The following is a 27,823-nucleotide window of genomic DNA, read 5'->3' as shown; positions in this document are numbered from 1 at the left end:
TTTTTTTTTTATTTCTTTGTTTACTATGTTAAAGTTATATTTTAACATAGAAAATTAATTAACATTAGAATTTGTACATTAGGTCTAAATAATTCAGCATAAAATTTTGCATTTACATTGACTTTTTTTGCCTTCAGTACAGCTTTTGTAGTAAAATATTTTTCTTGATATTACCATACAAGTTACGGTTGGGTAGATAATCGAGTAGTCTTTTAGCAATTCATATTATTCTTTGTATCTCAGTAATTTATGTCATTATTAATAGAAATATGTCTGAAATTAATGAGATTTGAAAAAATACCTCTTTCTTAGTGTAGCAGTGACTTAATAATTTGTCTTTAAAGATTCTTATAGCGTATGACAGTATTGGCTTCTGTCACAGCTTAGATGAGGTTACCAACTGGTAAACGGGGTAGACACATGTATGCATAAGGTGTTTTGCTCAGGTTGATGGGATTACCGTCCAGTCTGATGTCTTCAAGAGCCCTACGTACATAAGTAAAATCTTTCATTTTGCAGAAGGTGTCTTCATGCATCTCTTGAATGTTGTTGTTCTAAAAAAAAAGAAAAAGCTATCAGAATAGTTGCCTGAAAGCAGTTTTTTACTCTTTGAAGAACAATTTATGGGTATATTTTCAGTTCCTAGAGAGACACTTGTTTGAAACCAAGGGACCAGACTGTGGCTGCAAGTCATCAACAGAGAAATGTCCCAATCAGGGGAAAATTTCTTGGCCAGTGCAAAGCTTCAAAACTGAGTAACTCAAACCATGTAGCAGAGACAGGCTTTGCAGGAGGGACCTGGTAGAGGTATAGAGCGTTTTCATTTCCGGGATCATACTGAAGAGCCTTATTAACGCAAACTGGAACCAGCATGGGGCAGTCCAAAAATCACAGAATCATAATTATCACCCTGACAGCTTGATACGTCTCAGCCTACAAAGGCACAAATCTGCAATTTGATCTGTGACAAATTTCTTTCCTCCAGGCCCTCTCACATTAGCTTGACCCTCATCTGTATATATACAGGTAAAATTGAATGCTTTAGGTTTTATTGCTTTGAAGTAAATTCCTTTTATATGCCTTATCTTCACTGAGCTTTTCTTGAAATGAACCATTTTCAATGATGAATTGCAAAAATACAATATCGTTGGAAATTGAGACTACGAAGGTCATGTCCTAAAATGAGGGCTGTCTGAAAATTCTTCCATTCCTTTGCTAGCCAGGAATTGATGTGGAAAAAATCCAGCTCACTAGCTTTGGCCTGTAGCACATATAGCACTGAATATTTAATTTACAGGCATGGGAAGGTGAAAAAAATAGTCAGCTATCAGACAGAATATTTCTATAGATTTATTTATTGAAAGATACAAGTCAAATTATGTACGGTACATCAGGACATTTATTCAAAGCTTTTTTACAGTATTATGTAATAAACATAAACTTCTGATAATCAAAACTGGGCATTGGTACAAGAGGAGATAAAGGGAAAGAAGAAGAGGTGGAAAAGGTTAAAAGGAAGAAGTCAAAAACAAAGGTATAGGTAAAAGCAAATACCTAGAAAAAAAACCCTGAAAATATTTTAAAAATACCCAAATTAGGAACACAGAAAGATGATGGATGGGATGTTCCAACACAGTCAAAAGGAAAAGTTTGGCTGAAAAAATGTTAGCAACTGAGAACGACATTTATTAAGAGAATGAAATGCACTGATATAGATACAATCAATATATAAAGTAATTTTCTTTGAGTATCTAAAAGCATTCCTGCTGGAAGATTTGTGTGAGGGATTTCTGTCTTTGAAGTCACACTAAAGTTGTTCTTGACAGCTGTGAACCTAACTTTAATCTGTACTAACAATAAATCTAGAATTTTATGTATGAAAAATATTGTATTACAAATTATAATAAATAATGCTTGGCTGAGCTAATTTCTACATCTTTCAAATACTACATTCAGTAGTTAACTGTATGTTTCCAATAGTTAGTTTAGTTAACTAAGTACACTTTCGAGAAAACAGAAGAAACAAAACAAGACAATAGTTACCCTTTCCAGTTTTACTTACAGTTAGAACATGATATATAGAGCCATTGCTTTTGTAGCCTACCTGAAGATGAAGAGCTTGAAGGCTTTCAGGGAGCGGCAATGGAATGTGATCCAAGTTATTGTCAGTGATGTAAAGATGTTGCAGTTCATGCAGATCCTAGAGGATTGAAGGAAAAAGGCAAGGGGGAAATGACAGACATTTTTTAAAATCTCTAGCAAGTAAGTTTGAAATCTGTCACCGCAATGAGCACCGCTGGATACTAACACATTTTGTTTCATCATGATATGGTTGCAAAGGCAGAAATTCAAAGACAGTGCTGAATTTTCATTTGCACAGACTGGGAGGTGTTACTGTTAAAGATTAGGTGTTTGGAATAAAATAAAGGAAAAAAATTCTTTGAAATATCTAGAGAATTAATAATTAGAGATGTGATTTCAATGATGTTCTAAAGTGAAAATACTGCCTTACCCAGTCATTGTACAGAAAGGCTTCCTATTCTGTCTGGTTTTGTGCTTCTGTGAAAAGCTTACTCAGTTTTGCACAAGTATATTGATGCTGAAGCAAATTATAACTACATAAGAAATGCCTGAGCTAAAAATAAATTTCTCATTCTATTTGAAAAGGTAAATAATTTTCTCCCTTGACTTAGCGGAAGAAGCATCTTCATCTGATAATTATAATAATAATAATAAGATACAAACTTGGCTAGGTCAATAAGGCTTAGTAGAACCTAATTTTTACACACACAAATTAACATGGTCCATAACTACTACTTTGAGTGCAGTGTCCTAGTTAATTCGTACTGACAGGAGTCTGAGATATTAGGGTGAAGGTTCTTGGCAAATATGGAAGATAAAGGCTGAGACTCCTTCGTGGCTAAAATAAGCAGAGTGCAGAAGAGAAGTGTGCTAGACCAGACTCTCGATCTGGGGGATGGATTTTTGCCCATCATTCCTAATCCCAACATCTGCCTTGTGTTGGGCTAGGAGAAAATATATGATTCAGTAACTGCTGTTGGTTTCTGCATTAAGAAGCTCTCTTCGAAAAGAGGGATCCAGAGATGGCTGGTTACAACTACCCTCTTAGATGCAACTGAATAGTGCATATGAGCCAGGTCTAATGTAGGACACTAGCCTATATTCTAAAAGAACTACAGATTTCATATGCAATTAGGGGCAGTCTGTGGCTGCTTCTCCCCACCAGATTTCTTGAGGAAGGATGATCACTCAGAGGTTCCTATTTCCCTGCCTTTCAAGGTGGAAAGAAAGTATATACATTTAATGAATACTCTAGCAAGTTCCCATGTACATACACGGCAGAGCAAGTCTGAAGCAGTGGCAGCCATAGCTTTGCCCTTCCTCGTTGCCTGCTTGTGAGGGAACATCAAGCAGCTTCCTGGAGTCCTGCTAGTCATGTGGTTAATTTGTTCATAGTTACAAACATAGCATCCCATCGCTCGTCTTGTGTGGATCTTTGTAAAGAATAATAAAAATGGTTTTCATGTCCAGCTGATAGTGCGTATACATCTTGCTCAATCTTAATAGATTGCCCAGGAACCAGCACAGTCATGGTGCCTATAATCTTAATGGTTTTGCTACTGTAGGGGGACTCTTGGGATCCTCTTCTGACCACATCATTTGGAGAGAGAAAGAAAAGGTTTTTCCATCAAACCAGACTTACTTTAAATGCTTCATTACGTATTCCCTTGCGACCAAGCCTGTTCTTACTAACATCAATGAATATTAAGGTAGATGGTAACTCAGGGAGTTGTTTTATCCTGTTGTCACGAAGTACCAGCTCCTCAAGTTGGGGCAATCTCCAGAAGGCATCTTCATGGATCTCTGATATAAAGTTTGCAGACAGATCAATCCTCTTTAAATTGTCTGACAGAGAAATAAGATACAAAAAGCATGTAAGAATGTATTTCCTGAATGTTTTAAAAAAGAAGGCAAATGGGTTTTTAAATTACAGATGAAGTGTCTTCAATAAGATCCATTCCTGACGCACTATGTGACAGCTCTGTCTCTCTGTATATAATGTAATAATCTGTATTCGAACAGTTATCCTAAGGAAGGTGACCCATATCTCTTTCTCATCCTGTTTAGAACTGCCTGGGTCATTCTTCAAACATCTTTCAGTGAAAGATTTTAAAGCTAATAGTTTTAAAATTTCTGTCTGTTCTGGGAATCTTTTAAATGGTTTTCTTTTGAAAAAAAAAATTTAAAGGGAAGTAAACATTCTTTACCACCTTGTTCTGCATGTTTCTTCACTTTTAACATTTTCCTACATGTAAAAAATTTGGTGTATGGACATTTTGCTAAAATGCACTCAAACATATTTTTGAAAAAAAAACCAAAACTTATTTTTGACAGAAGAGAATAATGTCTAAATATTAATGCATTAAGTTTAAGTACATTATTTTGTAGCTTACTTCTATTTTCCACCCAGAATGTTTTTCATTATTATTTTATTTTATTATATTATTATTTTTGTGCTAGCAGTATATTTTGGCCTCAATGCATTTTCTCTCTTCTTAGTATTTATTCCTCTTAGGTGTTTTATATACCAATTGTGTTCCTTCCCAACCTTCATTTTGATTTGAGCAAGCCAAAGCCTTATAGTTTTATTTCATAAAAGGATCTTTGTATTCACAGAATCACAGAATAGTAGGGGTTGGAAGGGACCTCTGTGGGTCATCTAGTCCAACCCCCCTGCCGAAGCAGGGTCACCTACAGCAGGCCGCACAGGACCCCGTCCAGGCGGGACTTGAATATCTCCAGAGAAGGAGACTCCACAACCTCCCTGGGCAGCCTGTTCCAGTGCTCCATCACCCTCAGAGGGAAGAAGTTCCTCCTCATGTTCAGACGGAACTTCCTGTGCCTCAGTTTGTGCCTGTTGCCTCTTGTCCTGTCACTGGGCACCACTGAAAAGAGCTTGTCCCCATCCTCCTGACACCCACCCTTCAGATATTTGTAGGCATTTATAAGGTCCCCTCGCAGCCTTCTCTTCTTCAGGCTGAACAAGCCCAGTTCCCTCAACCTCTCCTCGTAGGGGAGATGCTCCAGTCCCCTCACCATCCTTGTAGCCCTCCGCTGGACTCCCTCCAGTAGCTCTTCATCTTTCTTGAACTGGGGAGCCCAGAACTGGACACAGTACTCCAGATGAGGCCTCACCAGGGCAGTGTAGAGGGGAAGGAGAACCTCCCTCGTCCTGCTGGCCACACTCTTCTTGAGGCACCCCAGGATCCCATTGGCTTTCTTGGCAGCCAGGGCACACTGCTGGCTCATGGTTAACCTGTCGTCCACCAGGACACCCAGGTCCCTCTCCGCACAGCTGCTCTCCAGCAGGTCCACCCCAAGCCTGTACTGGTGCATGAGGTTGTTCCTCCCCAGGTGCAGGACCCTGCACTTGCCCTTGTTGAACCTCAGCTTTCCAGCCTATCCAGGTCATGCTGAATGGCAGCACAGCCTGCTGGTGTATCTACCACACCTCCCAGTTTGGTGTCGTCAGCAAACTTGCTGAGGGTACATTCTAACTCTTCATCCAGGTCGTTGATGAAGAAGTTAAACAAGACTGGGCCCAGTACTGACCCTTGGGGGACACCACTTGTCACCAGCCTCCAACTAGACTCAGCGCCGCTGATGACAGCCCTCTGAGTTCTGCCATTCAGCCAGTTCTCTATCCACTTCACCGACCACTCATCCAGCCCACACTTCCTCAGCTTCCCTAGGAGGATATCATGGGAGACTGTGTCGAAAGCCTTGCTGAAGTCGAGGTAGACAACATCCACGGCTCTCCCTTCGTCTACCCAGCCAGTCATGTCATCGTAGAAAGCTATCGGATTGGTCAGGCATGATTTCCCTTTGGTGAATCCATGCTGACTACTCCTGATAACCTTCTTTTCTTCCACTTGCTTCATGATGGCCTCCAGGATAAGCTGCTCCATCACCTTTCCCGGGATGGAGGTGAGGCTGACCGGCCTGTAGTTCCCTGGGTCCTCCTTCTTGCCCTTTTTGAAGATTGGAGTGACATTGGCCTTTCTCCAGTCCTCGGGCACCTCTCCTGTCCTCCAGGACCTCTCAAAGATGATGGAGAGTGGCTCAGCAATGACATCCGCCAGCTCCCTCAGCACTCGTGGGTGCATTCCATCGGGGCCCATGGATTTGTGGACGTCCAGATTGCTTAAGCGATCCCTCACACAGTCCTCCTCAACCAAGGGAAAGTCGTCCTCTTTGTAGGCTTCTTCTTTTACCTCCCGGGCTTGGGATTCCTGAGGGCCAGTCTTAGCACTGAAGACTGAAGCAAAGAAGGCATTCAGTAGCTCTGCCTTCTCCGTATCCTCCGTCACCAGGACACCCGCCTCATTCAGCAGCGGCCCCACATTGTCTCTAGCCTTCCTTTTGCTGCTGATGTAGTTGAAGAAGCCCTTCTTGTTGTTTTTGACATCCCCTGCCAGCTTCAATTCCAGGTGGGCCTTGGCCTTCCTCGTCGCATCCCTGCATGCTCTCACCACGTTTCTGTACTCTTCCCAAGTGGCCTGTCCCTCTTTCCACATTCCATGGACCTTTCTCTTCTGCCTGATCTCCGCTAGAAGCTCCTTATTTAACCATGCAGGTCTCCTGCCTCCTTTGCTCGATTTCTTTCTCAGGGGGATGCATTGCTCCTGTGCATGGAAGAAGTGTTGTTTAAAGAGCGACCAGCACTCATGGACCCCCCTTCCTTCGAGAGCCCTGGCCCATGGGATTTCTGCCAGTAGCTCCTTGAAGAGGGCAAAGTCAGCCCTCCTGAGGTCCAGGGATTTGATCCTGCTTATCGCCCTGCTTCCTCCACGCAGGATCCTGAACTCGACCATTTCATGGTCACTGCAGCCGAGTCCACCTCCAACCTTCACATCCTCCACCAGTCCCTCCTTGTTTGTTAACACGAGGTCCAGCAGCGCACCTTTCCTTGTTGGTTCCTCCACCACTTGCATCAGAAAGTTATCATCGATGCTCTGTAGGAACCTCCTGGATTGCGCCTGCCTAGCTGTATGGTCTTCCCAGCTGATGTCAGGGTGGTTGAAGTCCCCCATGAAAACTAGGGCCTGTGACTGTGAGGCTGCTTGCAGCTGCCTGTAGAAGGCCTCGTCAACCTCCTCCTCCTGGTCAGGTGGCCTGTAGTATACACCCACCGTAATGTCACCCTTGTGAGGCTGTCCCTTAATTCTAACCCACAAGCTTTCAACTCATTCCTCATTGGCCCCCAGGCCAAGCTCAATGCATTCCAGTTGCTCCCTCACATATAGAGCAACTCCCCCTCCTCTCCTTGTTGGTCTGTCTTTCCTAAAGAGTCTGTAGCCATCTATGACAGCATGCCAGTCATGCGAGTTGTCCCACCACGTTTCTGTGATGGCGACCAAGTCGTAGCCGTCCTGCTGTACAATGGCTTCCAGCTCCTCCTGTTTATTGCCCATGCTACGTGCGTTGGTGTAGACACACTTGAGCTGGGCTGTCAATCTCACCCCTGACCCTGGCATTCCAAGCCTAGGCTCATCCCTAGTGAGCTGGGCAATATCCCCTTCCCCCTTCGAACCTAGTTTAAAGCCCTCTCAATGAGCCCCGCCAGCTCGTGGCCAAGAATTCTTTTTCCCCTTTGTGATAGGTGAGTTCCACTTGTTGCCAGCAGGCCCGGTGCTGTGTACACCTCCCCATGATCAAAGAAGCCAAAATTTGACCGATGGCACCAGTCCCTGAGCCACCTGTTAACCAGGTGAGTTTTCCTGCCCCTTTCAGTGCTGTCCCCTGCCACTGATGGGATGGAGGAAAACACCACCTGTGCCCCTGATCCCTCAACCAGTCGCCCCAGTGCCCTGAAGTCGCTTTTGATGGCCTTGGGACTTCTTTCTTCTATCTCGTCCCCTGAATTATTGTAGTAGCCTTTGTTGGCACTGATTCCACGCTTCTCATTATGAATTCAATAAGCGTTAGTTACACAAAGGTAGTTTTAAAACAAAAAACAAAGAATACGACTTGATATTCAGGCTAGTGAGTGTATAACAGTCCTCATCCCTAAAAAGGATAGGCTTAATACCTCCTGAAAAATCGGGTATCTTTAAGAATATCAGGTAGGAAATGTGAAAATATAAGCTCCCTAAATAACCAGCTTTGGCTAGTTTTAGGCCACAAATGATTTTAGATTAGCAGTTTTCTTTTTCTGAAGATTTTCCTAGATAATTCTGGAGTAAAACAATGAACATACAGTTTAAAGGCAAAATTTAAAGGTAAAATTCCTTTCACACATATACTTTGCAAATATTTGAAAATATGTCTACCTGACAACTTGTCCTGTTTAGGAAAACAGTACTTTCTAATATGCTACTCATGTTCCAAGAGGTTTGGATGTTTTTCTACCCTTCTGAAGTTGATTACAAGTAGCAGCAAAAAGAGAAATAAATGTTGTTATTTCTAATAATTCAAAAATTTGTCAGAAAATGTGCATTTGGAGTATTGACTTTTACGCTCAAAAGTAGGAAACCACTTTTGCACATGTGCGATTATGTGCATAATCCTATTGTCATGAAACACTGCATAAAATGAATCACTGTGTCTTAGATTAGTATAAAAGAGGAATAATAGAAATTAAAGCTAATTCCAACAGTATGACTATCCATACTTAAATTAGCAAAGTCATTTCTGTTGATCTTCCTGATTCTGTTGTAGCGTGAGTAGAAATACATGGTTTTCTTAGGCAATGGTGGAACAGCATCAAGCTCGTGATCGTCACAGTAGACTGTGGTCCTTAGGCATGTACACAAAAGGCAAGTGGGAAGACCTATCAAAGAATTTAAAAGAAAACAGTTTGTTACAAAAAAAGGTACAAAAATGATATGTAAATTACTGCAATGAAATGCTCGCCTAAGCACATAATGATAAGATTTTGTCGATGATAAATTTCATTCCCATTCTTTATTGATCACCACATCAAGTAACTGCAAGCACAAAGTGATTAAATTCTGCTGAAAACTACTTTTTTTCTGCCTATGCCTATTAGAAGGTCATTGAACTCACTTCTCTGACACAGTGTTTCTCAGACTATAACAACAGAATATTAGGTGACAGGAGCCAACCGAAGATCAATTTCCCCCTAAGTTGGCAAGTGTGCACTTCCATTTAGATGGAGAAATAACAGCTGATGACTGAAACTTGTTATGATTTCCCAAGTTTGGTTCTGTAAATAGTACTTCTGAATAATTTGTAAGGAAATTAATATTTTCCTACAGAGATATGGAGAAGAACCTCAATTTCTTCTGCATGTTGTTTAATTATATTTTCTGATTCAGAAATTCAGCATCATGAAAAATTTCTCTATCAGTCTGAGTTAAGGTAACTTAAAGACCATATAAAAAAAATGTTTTGTTGCCACCAGAATTTAATGAAAATGAAAAATTAAGTCATTGCATCTCAGTCGCAAGACTGCATAAATATAGTGAATTCAGAAGTTTCTGTTGATGATACTGTTCAAATTTAGTGAGAATTACGACACAGAGTCATTTTTCTGAATGTAATTTTCAGTAGAAAAGTTAATAGTTGCTATTTGCATTGAATTTTTGATACATCTGTTCTTTGATTATGGGTATAAATCAGCATATATGTTTCTCATCTTTTACTCCCATAGAAATATTTCTGTGTTTCATGTTTTCCTCCTCCTTGTAGCAGATGGCTGGTTGATTGTTCTGCTTACTTTATAAAATAGTATCATAATTAATGAGTATGAAAATGTTTTTCTTGCAGAAGAACTTTTTTCTCCAGATTGATTGTAGCTACATGGAAGATTTGACTTGTTAATCTGTGTCAATTACCAACAGGCAGCAGTAATTAACTGAAGTGTGGGCTACATATGTGGTATCTTTTCAGGCAAAACTAAAGAATCAGTGACAAGAATACACTTTTATTTGAGAACCTTTACTTGGGCATCCAGGAATAACATATCTGGAGAGATAAGAGTCTTTTTATACTTCCCTTAACGTCCTCCACAGGACATTTTAAATTAGCTACAGCGAACAAGTCTCACACAGGGGAAAAATAAATTGTTACACCTTGAACCATTCCAGCAAATCTAGGCCTAAATTAATGCAGAGTTCAGGATGGCTGACATTTTTTCAAAATATTGCAACATAGTACAGGAAGAGAGTTTCCCCTTCCGTCCTATTTTTGATCTTGGAGGAGTGGTATTTATCACCTGTGGCTGGTGTAGACTGAAAAAGGACAGAGGTATTGGAAAGATTCAAGAAGATATCAACAAGAAAAATGAACTTGGCTTGAAGTTCCTGAGTCTTGTGGTCTTCTACCCGGTACCAAGCCAAGAACGGCAGCAACATCTGACAGGAAAATATGTTGCTGAAAAAAGATAAAGACACAAAAAAATCTGATTTGATATGTTACAGCCTTGAGCCTCTCATGCATATCTTTAGTTGATGCATTAGTTGGTTTGCGTTCAGTGCTCAAAAATGTTGACAAATAGAGAATTCATAATATGTAATATTTATGTGAAGTGTTTTGTAACATCCTACAGCTTTCAAAATTCAAGGAAATTGTGTGGTGTTTTCAGAGCTCTCCTGGGAAATTCTCATTTCCATTTTTATTTGTTTTGACATCAGTGTATTTTTTTTGCCTGGCTTACTAGTAGTATGTATAAAAGCAAGACTAAAAATGATTAATTTCTCTTAGTTGAACACACAACTTTGGAAGCATGTGCTTTTTTTTTTTTTTCATTTCCATTTCATTTGTCTTCTATGGCACTCAGTTATAGTGTTAGGCATAGTAAAAATAGTCTTTTCCTGTTGTTTTTTGTTGACCATCATAGAACATAAAGACCCATCACAGCAGTGGATAACTCTAGTGAGCTTCAACTACCAGACTTTAGAGTATCTGCTAACAAATGTCAATTATTAATATCACATCATTAACATCATATGTTTGTGTGGGAGAGGGACAGATTGTGTTTTATAATTTTAATTCCCCTGTGAGATGCAGAGAGTTCTTATTTCAATATAGCTAGTCAGAAGAACAGAAAATCAGCTTCACCAAAATTTCTAAATAGTTCCCTTTCCTTCAGTTTCACATTTTCTAGCTTTCACAGTCAAACATTGTTCAATATTTTAGTTATATTTTGTATGGACACATTTATAAGAATAGTGTAACAGATCAGTATAAAATAAAGCTAGTGGGTAATGATATTGAAGTCTAAGTCAATAAAAAAGTACTGGTAGTGTTTGCCAACCATTAGCAAATTTTCCTGATGTTGCAAGTGTTTAAGTGTTAATAAAATTCTATTTGAAAACAATCTTCATTGGCACACAGTTATTTTCATAGTGAAATAGCATGGAAACATTTTAACTAGGCACCTATCTGACTTCAGAGCATTCAAGATAGGCGTGTTATACCTCTCCACAGTAAGAGAGGTATAGAAATTATATACCTCTTCTTCAGTAAGAGAAGTAGACATTCATGAGCAAGCAAAGTGGGCTCACACAAAAGCAAAGCTACACACACAGAACTAATTTCTTTTTCCTACTAACCATCTTGAGTTTGAGGTCCAAGAACCCCAGACCCCTGTGCTGAAGATCCGTCAATTAGTTTTGGTGTTGATGCTTCCTCCTCAGGTTCTTCTGTCAATGGTGCAGAAGAGTAACGTTCTTGGATTACAGAAGGTGCTGTCCCAATCTCTCTCTAGTGAAAATTAAGAGGGAACAGAAAATGTTACTGTTTACTTCCACTGGCAGCTGTTTCTCTTCCCGTTATTCCTCTTCTCCCACTAGAGGTCATATATGTTCTGAGGTTTAGTGCTTGAGCTGCATTTCATCCGTCAGCTGTAACGAAATCTGATGATGTGTAAACAGTTCATGAAACTCCAACATGCTTATTCACTTTTTGTCTCGGTGTTTTAAATGTTTTGTTATATGCACACGTGCATGCACGCTGCGTCTACTTCATTAGTGAGAATATATATTAACAAAATGATTTTTCCACATTCGTTTAAATTAGATTTGTGATAAAAATTGATATATTCTCTGTGACAAGTGTAAATTTGCAGTGAAGTGTCAAAAAGATGCAAGTCATTTGATGATAAAATCGTAAATTATACCAGCATAAATCCAAACCCAAGGTAGCTCTGCAGGCTTTGTTTTAAGAACACTAACATGCTTTAAAGATCTTATCTAAGAATCCTGAAGTCTAAGTTACACATAGTACTTGAGAATATGTTGGTAGTGGTTTTGTCAATTTTTTTTCTGACTCTGAATAACAAAACACTCTGGTTAGCTTAATGCATCAGTGACTGCATTATACATTATGAAAAATGAAGAATGTAAATACAAAATGTTAGATAAAATCACAATTTAGAAAAATACTATAAAATTTGGCAGATCCTTTCATGGAACTAAAAAACTTATTTTTTCTTCTCCACTCAACATAATTAGTCAAAATACTGAATTTTATGGTGTTAAGCTGAATTCTAAAGATGCTTTCTGTTGATTTTGCTATAAGACAGCTTCGGGATAAAAATGGAGATGTGGCAATTTTATTGTGTAATATCACCCTTCATTAAAAGAGTACTGCAGACTTGCCAGACTTGCTGCAGAGGGGCCTACGTTTGCAAAGGGGAGGAGTGGTTTCATGTAATCAATCTAGACACTGAGAATGCACTCTAGTTGTGTGACCTTTGCAAGTTACTTTACCACTGTATCTTGATTTCCCCAGGTGTAATAGTATTATTTGACCAACTCAGGGCCTCCTTTGAAAATGCATTTTATATATTTTTTTTAAATCCCTGACAATAAATTAGTGTCCTTATTGGGCTTTGCATGTCTGAGGTACTGTTTAAAAGTTGGGTAATACGTTCACCCCTGTTGGTGCTGCACCCCTGTGCTGCGGTTAACACTCCTTATCCAATATCTAAGGTATGATCGAAGTAAGAATATTGTCATGGTATCTTCATCTGAAGTGCAAAGGCACGGAAGCCTAAGATTATGTGTTAATAAATATTTTGCTCCACTATAGCCTTCTAGCACACCACCACCAAGAAACCATTGAATCCCAAGTTTTTCACCTGACCAAACATCTCCTGTTTTGAGATTAGCCCCCACCTACTGCTGGCTTTGCTGACCCCATGGAGAACTGGTTGTTGAAATCACACACGCTAGTGTTCGTAAATTCTAGTTGTAAAAGACAGGTAAAAGTAGATTGCATTCAGACCCGACAGGAGGTTAGGATTTTTCAAATTAGCCTTTCTATGTAGACCATACAAGTTAAAGGAACTAACACACCTGAGATCTATGTTCCAAGCACTAGTAAAGCTTTTGCTATATTCTAATCTCTGTTTGAATTTCTTAGCTTAACTATATAATATTCAGCAAATATAGTTATTTTTGTCTTGTTAGTCCTGGATAGAGTAGATTTTAAACATATTTATGTGAAATACCTATATACATTCATATTACCATATCACATATTACCATATATACATTCAAAACAGTTTCTCTGGATCTTGCAGTGTAGCTGTATTTCATTACTAGTAGTATTAAACACTATGATACTGGACAGCCTGAGAACACCTAAATCATCACCTAAAACCCACTCTTTTGCAGATAAACAATTTGGCTGAAGTTATGTAGTGGCCATAGGTTCACATATTTTGCATCAATTAGTTTCACTGAAGACAGAGAATATGGAAGCAATGGAAAACCAGGAAGCATTCTGCACCTCACAGACTCAGATTTTGACTAAGCACACTTCAGGTTCTCCGTGTACTCTTTAGCTGCATTCCAATAAGCCATAGATACTATTACTGAGTAGGGTTTATAGATAAAAATGCCCTTATACGGTTACTGGGATCAGAACTTTGCAAAACGCATGGTGATCAAGTGAGCAAAATGAACTTCAGCTGAACTATGACTGAGTCACCTGCTGGTGTAAGTAAACGTAAGGATGTACCTTATTGCCTTGTGCAGACAAATACACAATGTTCCCATCTGCAGCACTGACAGTACGACAGCTTAAGCAGGAATGGACTTGGGGACAAATCAAAAGGAGACTTTGGGAACAAAGGAAATGGGACAGATGTTCTCTGAATGGAGGAGCCTAGAGGGAGAGATGCATTCCAGACTTATTGACCCAGGGTAATACTGCACTAAAGTGCTTGCACATGTGGTCTACTTCTTCACCATTTTTGTGGAAATCAGGTAAGAGTTCCTGTCCTGAACTTTGGAATAAAATCCAGAGATTTTGAGACCTATTAACAGCTTTGAATGCAGCTTTTGTGGCAATTCTACTGAAAATAATATTCTGGAGAAGAGCGTTTTCAAGATACAGTTTGTAAATAGGGTTCAGAGCTTAGATAATGTTCCTTTCACTTGTCATGGGATTTGGGTCTTCTACACTGACAGCCACTTTCTGAATATTTGAGGGCATACTCTATGGAACATACTAGCTTGGGATTTGGGATTTGCTTTATGCTTTCTCAGGTGTTCTTAGTTGATTAATCACAGTAGCTGTTGGGTACAAAAGCAGAGGTATTACCTTCTGGTAAATCAGTTTCTAGACTGCTTTCTCTCTCTCTTTTGTTACACCATATTATCTAGTTTTGGAGATGCAAGGTTGAAAGCCTCCCCAGTTTCCTTTCCAGTATGCTAAATCTGGGTTCTAGAGAAACCATTTCAAGCAATTAGTGTCAATATCTGTTCAGTCTCCTGCACCAGGTGTGACTGTCATAAAAAATATCAATTATTACAGTGAATTTTATGATGTTGCCATTAGACACTGGTAACAGTGTAGGAGTTCACTGATACATGTGTATTACATACCAGACCCAAAGCATTAGCAGTATTTGCTCTCTGTATGTAGGTTAGGCTTCAGCTAGTAACCTAAAGGTAAAAGTCTGTTTCCCATTGTCAGTCATCTGACCCATGCAGCTTTCTGTTTTTTAAATGTTTGATAAATCACACAAGATTGTAACAAGACAAAGATGTTTCTTGGATGATACACTGTACAGAATGATCCTTCATCTTCCAGATGTTTTTTTTTATTTTTGGCAACATGCACTTTACTAAAAAATTGAAATGGAAATTATTCTGTATCACTTCATGGTATTACTCTCTATAGGGTTTTCTGGGGTTAGAGGGTAGAGTTGTATTTCCTTTGCTACTCTCAGTAATAATCTTTATGAAAAATCACAAAGCAGGAAGAATATTTTAGAGAAATACTATAAAGCAAGTTTCTCTTTGCCAATAGTTGCAAGTTTTCAAATCATAATCAGCCTTTCAAGCCAGATTTAATACATGACATAAAAAAGCACTGAAAGGGAATCACATGACCTACCTTTAGCCACCTAACTTCATGGTTAATAGTTACCCTACTCTGTCTTTGGAATCAATCAAGAGATTTAGAGAATACCAGTGCAGAATATTACCCACAGAACATGCTGTAAGCAGAGTAATATCTTTCCTAAGATTACATGGAGTATCTATTTTTTCCCCTCTAAAATGTATCCAGTGTGACTACATTTACAAAGGATACTGCTTAATGTAGAAGGGCAATTTAGAGGCACCTTCAGATGAGGATGTTACAAAAGTCAAGAGCAAAAAAATCTGAACATAACTATGAGCGATAAAACACAATTGGTAAAAGGTAACTCATAACTTTAGGCATCTAGTCTACGCTAGTAACCTTTCACAGTCAGCAGAGAACGAGACAAAACTTCTGAAAAGCAGCTCCAGCCACTGACCACTGAGCTCTTTAGTTCTCTGTCTCTCACAACTGGCTGAAAAGGAAGTGAGACAAACAAAAATGTCTTTAAGGTTTGAAATGGCTCAGGAGGCTAAGCTGTGAAAAAAAAAGGTGAGATGAAAGAGTATCTGTGGGCTAGGAGTCAGTAGATGTGGAGCAGAATAGAAATGTAGATAAGAGTAATATATATGAGGATTTTGCACACACAAAATTTATGCAAAGTAATACAATACAGAAAATAAAGAGATTTAAAGATGTAAATGGCAATGCTGGAAGCCATCACTTGCCACGTTGTACTTCTGAGATGGTGTAAATCCAGTGGCAGATGTTTTGTCTGTTGTTTTATGTCTACATCTTCTAGGATCAAAGTTGATATATTATGTGTAATAAATTTAAATCCACAGAAGAATCTGAAGTGTGTCCTGTTTCAGTGTTTCTTTTACTGCAAAAATATAATTAAAAACACAAACAAAACTTCAGAACTTAAAAAGAAACATTATAAACCTGAAGGGACAGTTGTACCACACACTGACCCATCAAAAGCAACTAGTTGCCTTCACAGCTGTTCTGAAACTACCACAAGCTTACAAGAAACCATCTAATTGTGGTAGAGGTTTTTGGTTTGTTTTCCCTTCCAAAAGTGGCTTATCCTTGTTTCTTCTTGAATTTTGCATTTAAGATCTTCTTTTCTCCTATTGTTGTGTCTTAAAAATAAATAGATCTGTGTGCCATAGCATGTTAGTGCAATAACTACTTAGACTGCAAAATCTGCAGCTCAGATTAACTGTCATTTTCTTGTACAGAGCTACATAAAGAAGTTGTGTGGAGAAATTAGTGTAATAAAACTCCAGGAGATCTTGTGGAAAAGGAAGGTGATATTTGTTTGGAAGGAAGAAAGTGCTGAGGACAGGGTATGGGTGTGATGCATTTCCTGCCACTGGGAGGGTCATTCTGCATCAGAACAGGCACTGCTACGCAACTCTAAAAATAAGGAACAACAATATAAAAAAAGATCTCCTTTTATATATAAAAAATAGTCTCCTTCTCTGGAGATATTCAAGACCCGCCTGGACAAGGTCCTCTACAACCTACTGTAGGTGATCCTGCTTCAGCAGGAGGGTTGATCTAGGTGACCCACAGAGGTCCCTTCCAACCCCTACCATTCTGTGATTCTGTGATTCTGTGATTCTATGAATATTAATAATGGAACATTTTTTTCCGCATATGAATTTTTTGTACTTCCTAGATTTGTTGAACATGTGATCTGAACTCTATGTCCAGGACTGACAGCTGAAGCTTTTTTATCTGCAGCTATTTCCCCTTCTATTAAAAAGGGCTAAGTTGGGAGTGGAAGTTGAAAAGCAGAAATTGGAAGCTGGTTCAATCTTAGATCTCCTGTAAAGAAAGCCAGAGTCAAAATCAGTCTTGAGAAATAACATTCAAAGTAAATTTTCAATCCCCATATTTCTGTGATGTCACAGTAGGGATTGCATGCTATGATATATTTACAATTACTTGCAGTACCATTTATATACTATATTTTTCTTTAAACAAAGCAAAGCAAAACAAAACAAAAAAGGTACAAGTTATCAAAAAAACCTATGCTGATACTAGTGCACAGTCCACCAAGTCTGTAAACATGAACAAGATACTAGGTTGCACTGAAGAATCTAGAGAATGATATTCAGTGACGTTTTACTTCGCTAACTTAGGTGCCTGATACGTATTGTGCAGCTAAGGATTCAGGCAGCAGTTTCATTAGGGCTTTACAGATGTGCATGTTCCAAAGAATTTAGTGAGCTATCTGTCTCACGCTTAAGGCTGTGTGTGTAGAGAATGTGGCATTCCTGCACCTAAGTAATTCAAAGAACCCATCTTCTAAATTTGCACACCTGTTTTACTCCAGTTCAGATGAAAACAAAGGTGCTGATTCTCCATTTGTCCAGGAAGCAAGAGAGCTGAGATAGAAGTTGCTAACCTGAGGAGGCTGGCACCCCAAAAACCTCTCTTCCAGAAGACATCCTAACCACCAAATGGGGGCCAGAGGCAAGTCGGGATGAGATGTGGAAACAAAGCCAAAATACATCCAAAGAGGCAAAACTCATGGCAGGAGGAGAACCAGCCAAAGGAAACATGATTATGTAGCCTAACATGAAAGGAACTGAGACCTGGGACCTTTTCAAAGGATTATTAAAATCTCATGCATTAGACAATTACTAAACATGAACAAAGATAGAAATTACTTCGAGCAGACTCAGGGCAGAACCACAACACTCCTTCTCTGAGCTGTGTACCAAACCGCGCTCTGGATCCTGTTTTGATTGGCTCTAAAATTATACTTATCTTAAGTGATTTTAAAATGGAATAGAAATGCATGTTATTTAGCTTAACAGTGTTCAGAGAAAATGTATAGCCATGGGTACAATTTAGGAATTTGGGGTAATTTTCTAAAATATCTTTACCCTTGTTTCATACCCCACGTCAGTGGGGATGATGCACATTGCTTTTTCCTGGAAGAAGCCACAAAACTGGAACTCTGGGGAAAAAATAAACATTTAACTGACCAGGAAAATTGAGGTAGGAAGCATCTATTGTAAAAGGTCTATGTAATCTCACGGTGGAGTTTCAGCTGTCACCTCTCTCACACGAATTTCAAACGTTGTGATAGTTACTTTTAAGCAATGAGCCCAAGATGGACCAATTTACATGTTTTCAGACCAGGACAACTACTTAGTGAATCTTACCCAGTCTGAGGCAAGAAGAATCACAGAATCACAGAATCACAGAATAGTAGGGGTTGGAAGGGACCTCTGTGGGTCATCTACTCCAACCCTCCTGCTGAAGCGGGGTCACCTACAGCAGGCTGCACAGGACCTTGTCCAGGCGGGTCTTGAATATCTCCAGAGAAGGAGACTCCACAACATCCTTGGGCAGCCTGTTCCAGTGCTCCGTCACCCTCAGAGGGAAGAAGTTCCTCCTCATGTTCAGACGGAACTTCCTGTGCCTCAGTTTGTGCCCATTGCCCCTCGTCCTGTCACCGGGCACCACTGAAAAGAGCTTGACCCCATCCTCCTGACACCCACCCTTCAGATATTTATAAGCATTTATAAGGTCCCCTCGCAGCCTTCTCCTCTTCAGGCCGAACAAGCCCAGCTGCCCCAACCTCCCCTGTAGGGGAGATGTACCCCGTAGGGGAGATGTCCCAGCCCCCTCACCATCCCCGCAGCCCTCCGCCGGACTCCCTCCAGTAGCTCCCCATCTGGATGCAGTTAGTCTGTTCAGCTAAGGTAGTGGTAACTAATGGCACATCTGGTATCAGACTTTTAGGTGCTAAAGAATGTCTTAGCCAGTGCACATATTCTTTATGACATTTCAGGTAGCTCAGTGGGTGAGACAAGCTCTTCTTAGATTGTTGTGCTAGAACTTGGGGACTAACACATTATTTCAAATCCATCCTTTTCTTCTTGTGGTATCTCTGTTATTTGTTTTTGCTATATGACAAAGCAGTTGAAATATTACTCAGATATTTCATGACTAGTTTGTATTTCATGGAAAAGTTCACGTTTTATGAAGACATCTGTGTGGAAGCATAAGGAATCAGTTATGAACAGCCAAGTGAAGGTAAGAGCAGTAGTCAAAGCCTTTCTGAAAAAGTAGAAAATTTCCTGTTTGGGGATAGATCTTCAAATGGAAAATTTATTTCTCTTATCACCTATGTAGTTATCTCACTTCTACATTACTAGTACCAATTTATAAGTTTTTTAAAAAGTAAGTTTATATAATGTGTTCTGAAAAGTCATTGCATATCCACCTTGAAGTCTTATTTAATAAGATACCTGCCACAAAGATAGAAACAGCAATGTAGGCTTCTCTCAGCTCTGCAGAATGGCAAGAGGGAGTTCTTGCACGAGATCCGTCTTCAAGTGTGTTATGGTAACAACAGAGATGCTTTGCATGTATGTGCACATATGTATAACTGAATGTGTGTGTATGACTCGAGTTCTGAGCTTTGTGCAGGCACTCTAATACCCTGTTATCAGTTTGATTCAAATACAACAAGCTAATGCAGCGTCAAATATTAGGTTTTCACGGTGCTTGTTTCTGATTATTTAGTGGATTGTACTTTCCACCTCACCTGTTCTGTGTATGCAGACCCAGACCAACCCGTATTCAACTCCCTTCTTTTGCTGTTTATTCAGAGCTAGGACAGCTCCCTTGCTTCTCAGCCTCACTGAGAGCTTAATTTATTGATGAATATATTATTTTGATGCCCCTATATTTTTGCTCCTTATTTTTCTAATTTAGCTTTTCCTACCTGAAGTAAAATGGACTGGTTATGTTTAACAGGCACTGTAATCAAAAGTTTGCAATACGACTTTATTAGGCACTAGTAGCTGATGTACATAGGAATCTCTCTCTACAATTTATTTTTCTCACACACTGTTCAAACAAAGTTTTAGTTTAAAAGAGGCAAAAACTCTGAGCCTTCAGCAAGAAGCTTACACCAGCTTCTTGCTTTTACCAGCAAGAAGCTTACACAAGAATGCCTTTGAAAGTCTGGCTTAATTGTATCCATTTTAAAGAAGGAAATCTGACTTTGCAGAGCAGTTGGGACAATGAAGACCCAGTCTTGAATGGGGCCTCTGGACCCTATTGTGATATAAATATTCATTGAAGATCGTACTGAAACTTACTGTGAAGAAAAGGGGCAATACAGCAGCTGATGTTTATACTGTTGTAGCTGTCAGTTTCAGAAGATAAATCCAACACAAAGCTTGAACGTTACCTTACAGCCTTACAGTGACACTTCTTTGCTGCTTCTTTTTCCTTTAGGATTTTGGAATTTCTGCGTTGGTAATAGGTTTTTCTTTTACATTGCTTTTTTTTACCATTATCTGTGAAGGAGTTGATACTGTTCTCTCTAAAGTCTCTATACACAATTTATTTCTGAGTGGTATAATATTTAAGTTTTTTTCAGTAACAATTTCCCTTTGGATGCAAAACTTTAGCTAGGTCTTTCATGTCTCACTAACCTGGGAACTTGGAAACCACAGATTTTATAGACCAGATTTGACCCATCTAATACATGACAATACATAACTTTGATTGAGGATTCAATACAATTCTCCCAAGTAATTTTCAACTGCAAGTATTTTCCCCATGCAGAATCTTTGCATTAAAAATGTGTTCCATGTACACATATTGAATACAATGAAAAAAATGCAAGAAATGTTATCAGGCAATACTAGATAACCTCTGATTTCTATTGTTAAGTAACTTTTCCATACCTTAATATTACTCTAAAATCTACGAGAAAAACTGACAGATTTCAAGTGGAAAAACGTCAACAGCCATTATCTATATAAAACATTCTTGTAAAAAATATTTGCAAGCCAAAGAAGTGAGTGTGTATGTACACATGTATACACTTCATTTTTGGCATACGTACTTCACAAGAGGAAATACTCTCAGAGTATGAGAAGTAGAAAGGAAGTCATGGACTTGGACTCAGACACTCTTAATCAACCTTATTAAGCTAAAACTTTGGTGCTAAGCCTGAGACAGGTGCCCAAAGTTACTCGAGGAAGATAGGTGTATTAGATCTGACTGGGATGGAGTTAACTTTCCCTATAGCAGTCCTCATAGTGCTGTACGTTGCATTTGTAGCCATAATGGTGTTGATAACACCCAATGTTTTGGCTACTGCTGAGCAGTGCTCATGCAGCATCAAGGCGGTCTCCCGAACCCCTTTCCCCACCCCAAGGCTGGTAGGCTGGGGGTGGGCAAGAGGGAGGGAGGGAACATAGCTAGGGCAGCTGACCCCAACTGACCAAACGGGTATTCCATACCATACGGCGTCATGGTCATATGGGTATGAGAGTGCTTGTATGGATATGCTCATACAGATTGCGGGGGGGCCCTTCGTTATTAAGGTGTTTGTCTTCCGAAGCAACTGCTACATGCACTGGGGCCCTACTTCCCAGGAAGTGTTTGGATATCACCTGCTGATGGGAAGTGGAGAATAGATCTTTTTGCTTTGCTTTACTTTGCTTCTGCACATAACCTTTGCTTTTCTTCATTAAACTGCCTGTATCTAGACTCATGAGTTTTTAATCTTAATTTCTCCTCCTATACCTTTGAAGAGGGGGAGTGAGAAGGCGGCTTGACAGGCACCAGGCAGCCAGCCAAGGTCAACCAACAACAGTAGATATTCCAAGAGAATGATTCATACTCATCTTGGAGGATGGTCTTGGGATGCAACACCTAATTTTAGCCAGATAGAAGGGGTGGGAGGAATCCATCCCTAATTACCTCTAGGTCTTTCCTCATTTTGGTGGTTACACACTGAATGAGTGTTTACAGTACCCAATAGGTAACGTTCTGAAAAGGACATACTGACAGGTGCTTTAGTTCAATTCCTTAATACGTACAGGTGCCTAATTCCCATTTAAATGAATAGGAGCAACACACTGAATGCATCTGAAGTCCTGCTGAAAATCAGTTGAACACACAACCTTGGAAAAGTTTGCTTTTCTAAAAATGTGTTAAACAGAATGATTTGGTTTTGCACATAATTGAATTTTAAAATCTTAAATTGAAGACAGCAACAACAGAAAATGCTCTTTCATTTTTTTCTGTAGCATTTCAGAAGGTTGAAGATATGATTCAGAGTTCTCTAAAAGGAAATGCAGGCCTTAAATCAAACCCTAAAGAGTTACTGCATACAGGCTAGATCTAATGAAAGCCTGCTGTTTGACTGGGTCTCTGTGGTATTGCTCATCATTTAAGCTATGCATAATAAAAACTAACCTGTGACCTTGCATAAATACTGGGGTTTACACAAAGAACCGCTTGTGTAGTTCACATCTTTACAATAACAGGATTGTAGGGAGGAAAGTCGTAAGGACCATCAAGAAATCAAATGTATTCTGTTTAAAACCTGAGTGACGTCACTAATATTCAGTGTGTAAAAGAACTTGCAAGACTGGTATACATATCTATAAAAGCTGCTGGATTTCTACAGCACTGACCCCTGAGATCTCCTTTGTTTAGGGGAATTGTGAATGCTTAAGTTTCTTTTGGGTAACATTATCCTCATGGTAAGAGGAATGTAAGCAAAAAAGATTTTGGCTAAACATCTAGGAAAAAAGGCTCTCACAGGGAGGTCCATCCATATGCAAAGTAACATTCCTTCCAACTGCTATGATGAATGACCTTCACTTGATGAATTTTAAGAAGGCTGTTTGAAAAGCTCAGTAATGGGAGACAATCCTGCTCTGGAAAAGAGGCTTACAAGACAAAATGAAAAGACTTTTGGGACTCTGTCTATTCCACACTTCCCTAAAGAAAGCAACCTGTGATAGGACCTGTTGCATCTTTTCTTGTTGGGTGCAGTATTGATCATCCTGAATTTTCCTTTCAGCTGGAAAAGAGCCACAGGAGTCTTGCCTCATCTCTATCCTTCACTCAGAAACTTGGAAAGGGACTACCCTATGCTTCACTGTCAAATGAATTCACAGAGAGCGCGTAGCACAGGAGAGTTCCACGTAACATTCGTTGCATTACTAAGAAATCTGTTATTCTAATGAGAATATCTTGGTGGCAAGGCACATATGAAATAGCCTCTCCCATTTCTGATAAGGAAACTGTTTCTGTAGGACTGATAAAGCCTTCATTTTTCAGAGCGAAGAAAGACATTAGTGAATATGAAATAGAGAGTACAAATATCTAGTGACTAAAAGTGGGGGTGACTTTGTCAGCAAAAAAACTGAAATGCATCAGTAAGTAAAGAGCTTTGATTTTGCATGACACAGGGAAGCATGCCAAAGGCAAAGTAATTTCTCTGCAGCAAGGTTTTCAGTCCTTCTTAGATGTGAAAATTTATTTCCTCCAAATTGTAACGTTCTGATCTTAGTGAAAACTTTGAAATGATTTTTGTGTCTTCAGTTCACTAGTTTTGGGATATATTTATTCTTAAATTGTCTCTGTCCTTTGATTTCAAGGCTGCTATCCAATTTTGATCTCACTTTGATGAAAGACTAGTTCCTGTCTCCTGCTGCAATCATGAATCACTCAAAGGAATGAATTTTCATGAATTATGCCCTGGTATGTGAAAAAATACTAAAATATTTTGAGTAATAGAGAAGAAACCATATTATTATTTCAATGTTGTATTTTTCTCTCAACTTCTTATCGCACTCGATCCTGAATCATACAGTCCATATATCACCTTCAGGGAAGTTGTGTCCACGTCTAAGGAGCAGAGTGGAATTAAAATTAATGTAGGCTTTTAGCATTGTAGAGAAACACAGGAATGTAGGAAGGGAAGGAGGCATGTAAATCAACAAATGGGGTCCCTTGCTTGTACAAGAAACACATCTCACTATCTCATACTGTAACAATTTAAATAGTTTTTCTTCAGCAATCTTACTTCTCTGTTTTTCAGTTCAAGTGCTTTTCCTTCTCAACTTCCTTCTGCCTATTTTCCTAACAGAAGTAGAAACCACTCACATTTATAGCCTGAAATACTCGTATTGAGCATATCTATTACTATAAGAAATAACCTCAGGAAAGTGCATTTTACAAGCTCATATAATGGGAAATGTTTGATGTCCTATCTCAGCTGCCTCTGTGTCTCATCCAGACAGATAAATCGCAAGGAATATCTCCAACAGAATTTGTGGCGATGCAAGGAGACCTAAGGGAAGCATGGTACCTTTCACCTGCCCTCAAAGATTACCACCAAAAACCTAATCAGGAAATATTTCGGCCACATTTGTAGATTAGGGAAAAGGTGAATGAACTACAGTGTGTTATTAGCACAGCAAACTGGTGATCAGCCAAAGGCAGTAGCAACCACATGAGTAGATTTGTCTGATAAATACTTTCTTGGCCAACAAAAACTCATCAGTAGACACTGCATTTATGCACTTTGGAAAGACAGAATAAATGAAGTTCTGGTTACCTCTGATTGGTCAGACTGCTCGTTTTCATCATAGACAAATGGGTGAGGCAGCTCTCCAAGCTGTATGTCATAGAACTCAGAATCATAAATTGTGTTATCAGTGATAGGTGCAGCTCCAACAGACTCAAAGATAAAAAATCCCAGAAAAATATTTACAAAAGTCTGCATTCTGCTTTCTTTTCTGAAAGAGAAGAAAATGGACAAAATGTGGGTAATCCAGTATTTGTAAGACATCTGTGAAAATTTAATCTCACAAATACAGTACTTAGATGTATGCAACAATATTTCTGATGGATAACTCATATTTATTCATGACTCAACGGTTTATTCTGTTTTGCTTCATGAAGAGTCCCTGGATCTGAGAATTTCTGCAGACTGCTATGGCCACACTAATATTTAGACAATTTAGGAAAGACCTATTGAGTTTTATTGGTACAAAAATAAACTGGCCTCAGTGAGATAGTATATGAAAAGGTGAAAGGACTATATATCTTCGTCTTTTTCCGCTTTCATCTAACTTGAACTATTTTCACTGCACCTTTAGAAAAGAAATTTTGAGAAACTAGCCAAAAAAATAAATATTATTTGTGTCTATCATAACAAATAATCTTTTGAAATGTACAGCAATGTAATTTTGTCTTTCTGCATTACCAGGGGAAAAAAAAAATTATTAGAAAGCTTTAGGACCTCTTTCTTTGTTGTCTCTGGATAAGTATAATCAAAATACTTTACACTCAGTAGTTGTTTTGCCAGAATGTAATTTTAATGGGTTGAATGGTGTGGCATATTTGGAATATTACTTCTGCAAAGGTCTGGGGAGCAAAATAAGAAGTAGTCTGTGTCTGCCATATTCCTGTAAGTGACAGGACTCTGCATTCCTTCGTTATTCAATCAGCACCATTTTTAAAGTAGTGAGAAATGTTTACATAGTAGAGTCACTGTTCTCTTTGGAGAATAGAGTTGTAAAACTGAATTATCACCCATTTAAATGTTCCATGTTTTATTAAAATAGTAGAAAATTCACGCTAGGCTTGAACATCAGTGTTTATGCATTCATTATTCCTTGGAAGTGATGTATTCATTATTATCATATGTCTGACACAAGGCTCTATTCAGCATTCTTTACTTACACCTTTATTTGGCCACAGGTCCCACTAATTTCACCAAAAGCACAGACAGTGATAAAGAGCAGTGCATCAGTCTAATTAATTGTACTCCTGATGTGATGCCATAATACACACACTTAAATATTTCATTTTTAAAGTGTAGCTACTTAAAATAGACTACATATAAGAAATGCATGAGACATTTTTTTGAATGTCTGTGCTGAGCAACAAGCTGAATTTTAGATTCATGAAAAGAAGTCTTTATGAAGCTGGTTTAGGCATGAGGATATGAAATTCCTTTGGGGATGGTCAGCAACACAAGGAGTTCATTTTTCCCTCATTTACCTTATTCAAAAAGACTTTTCAGCTGCTGCTGCTGGGAGAAGCTTGAGTCACCTGGGCTTGTCTTTGAGAAGACTTAGTTGAATTGCACCTTTCAGTATTCGTTTCCAATATTACTAAAGGTATTCTGCTTCATTACAAAAAAACTAAATTATATTAAATTAAATAAAAATGGAACCAATCTCTGAAATAAACTGAAGTATACTGGATCCTGGGTTTTTTCTGTCTATATTTTCTGCTGCCTATTTTTGACAGGGTTGTTTTTGGGCTACCTTTTCTTCTGCATGTCATTTATCCCAAATGATTCAGGTAGAAAGGATGTTATCTACTAATGCAAAATGTAATACTAACATTTCTGGTATAATTTTTCCTCAGAATAAACAATCTCTAAATAAAAAATTCCTCATTATTCAAAAATTTTTTTCACTTCACATTGCCTAGAAGTAAAAGGTTTTTAAAGGATATAGGGCTTGATAAGTATTTCAGTTTGTATATATATAGACAAAGCCAGCAACTATAATGATAATATCTGTGAAAAAAGAGTTGTTTACAACTTACTACATTATCTGCACTAACTTGCAGAGTTTTCATGTCTCTGTACTTCCCTTCCATGTAATATATTGGAACACACTGTAATGATATTGGCATCTGCAGTAGCTGTAAGATCAAATATTTTGATGAAGATTATGTTCTCCTCTGACAGGAAGGAACTAAGACATATCCAGGGAAAATAAATAGTCCTCTCAATCTGCAGCCTTTGAATCAGTACTATGCACAATAAAATAAAACAAATACTATAAAAATATTTCCAGCATTAAAAATCCAATTAACTGTTCTAAGAGAGAAGCACCAAAACTTACCTTTAGCTTCCAATCTCTCAAATGGGATGGAGTTACTCAGACTGCAGAGCCAGTGGTATTAGACCCCGACCAATGGCAGTAGCATTCTGGGGCTGTGGGAGGTGGTACAGCTTCTACCCTCAACTGGAGACCTCAGCCCAGGGAGTTTCTCGGACTTCAAATGCCTTTACATTTGATTTTGCTCAGTTGAATTTTAGCAAGGTCAAACCAAGTTTTATTGTAAGCAAATGGCATTTGTATCATGTCACAGCTTTTCACCCCTTTCCCTCAAATTTCTTACTGCTTCTACCACTATACCAATATACCAATAACACTCTCAGCTGCATTCTGGAAACAATCTTTTGGGTGTCCTGATAATGTCAAAATGCATATTTTACAAAATCCAAAATCAAGACTTAAGCAAATTGTATTACATATGAATATTTTTTCCTGTGTGTAACATTTCTATTTTGGGGCTGTCACCATTTTGTGCAGGGCGGCAATAAACAGAGTGTATGTGATAATGTTTAATGAATTTCCATCTGCTGTGGGTATCATCTGGCATGTATTTAGAAGTACTCTTGTTCCCTTTACTTTTCTGTAAGTACTTATGAGGCAATACTCTTAGAATCTACTTTTTCCAGTGTATTTCCTGCTAAAGGGGAAATTCCACTTCCTTAATAGATATGAACTGCTATAATATGCTGCAAATGATAGACATACACTGTCGTATTGTACGTTTTATTGCACCAGAAATAGGTTTTACA

The 27,823-nt window shown here is 38.8% G+C and overlaps 1 protein-coding gene across 1 annotated transcript; it reads right to left on the bottom strand.

Moving 5' to 3' along the window:
- EPYC (epiphycan) lies at positions 1 to 27,342 on the bottom strand. Its single transcript, XM_075428666.1, has 7 exons — positions 27,078 to 27,342; positions 24,770 to 24,950; positions 11,601 to 11,751; positions 8,696 to 8,854; positions 3,725 to 3,927; positions 2,105 to 2,200; positions 1 to 554 (listed from the first exon to the last, which is right to left on the bottom strand). Exons 2-7 carry the CDS (start codon positions 24,935 to 24,937, stop codon positions 384 to 386), a joined length of 948 nt encoding a protein of 315 aa, XP_075284781.1. The 5' UTR covers positions 24,938 to 24,950; positions 27,078 to 27,342; the 3' UTR covers positions 1 to 383.
- Positions 27,343 to 27,823: the final 481 nt, after the last annotated feature.

Source organism: Opisthocomus hoazin, chromosome 8, assembly GCF_030867145.1.
Source record: "Opisthocomus hoazin isolate bOpiHoa1 chromosome 8, bOpiHoa1.hap1, whole genome shotgun sequence".
Taxonomy (NCBI): Eukaryota; Metazoa; Chordata; class Aves; order Opisthocomiformes; family Opisthocomidae; genus Opisthocomus; species Opisthocomus hoazin.
The sequence above is the reverse complement of the archived record's forward strand: the minus strand, read 5'-3'. Positions and strand labels throughout refer to the sequence as shown.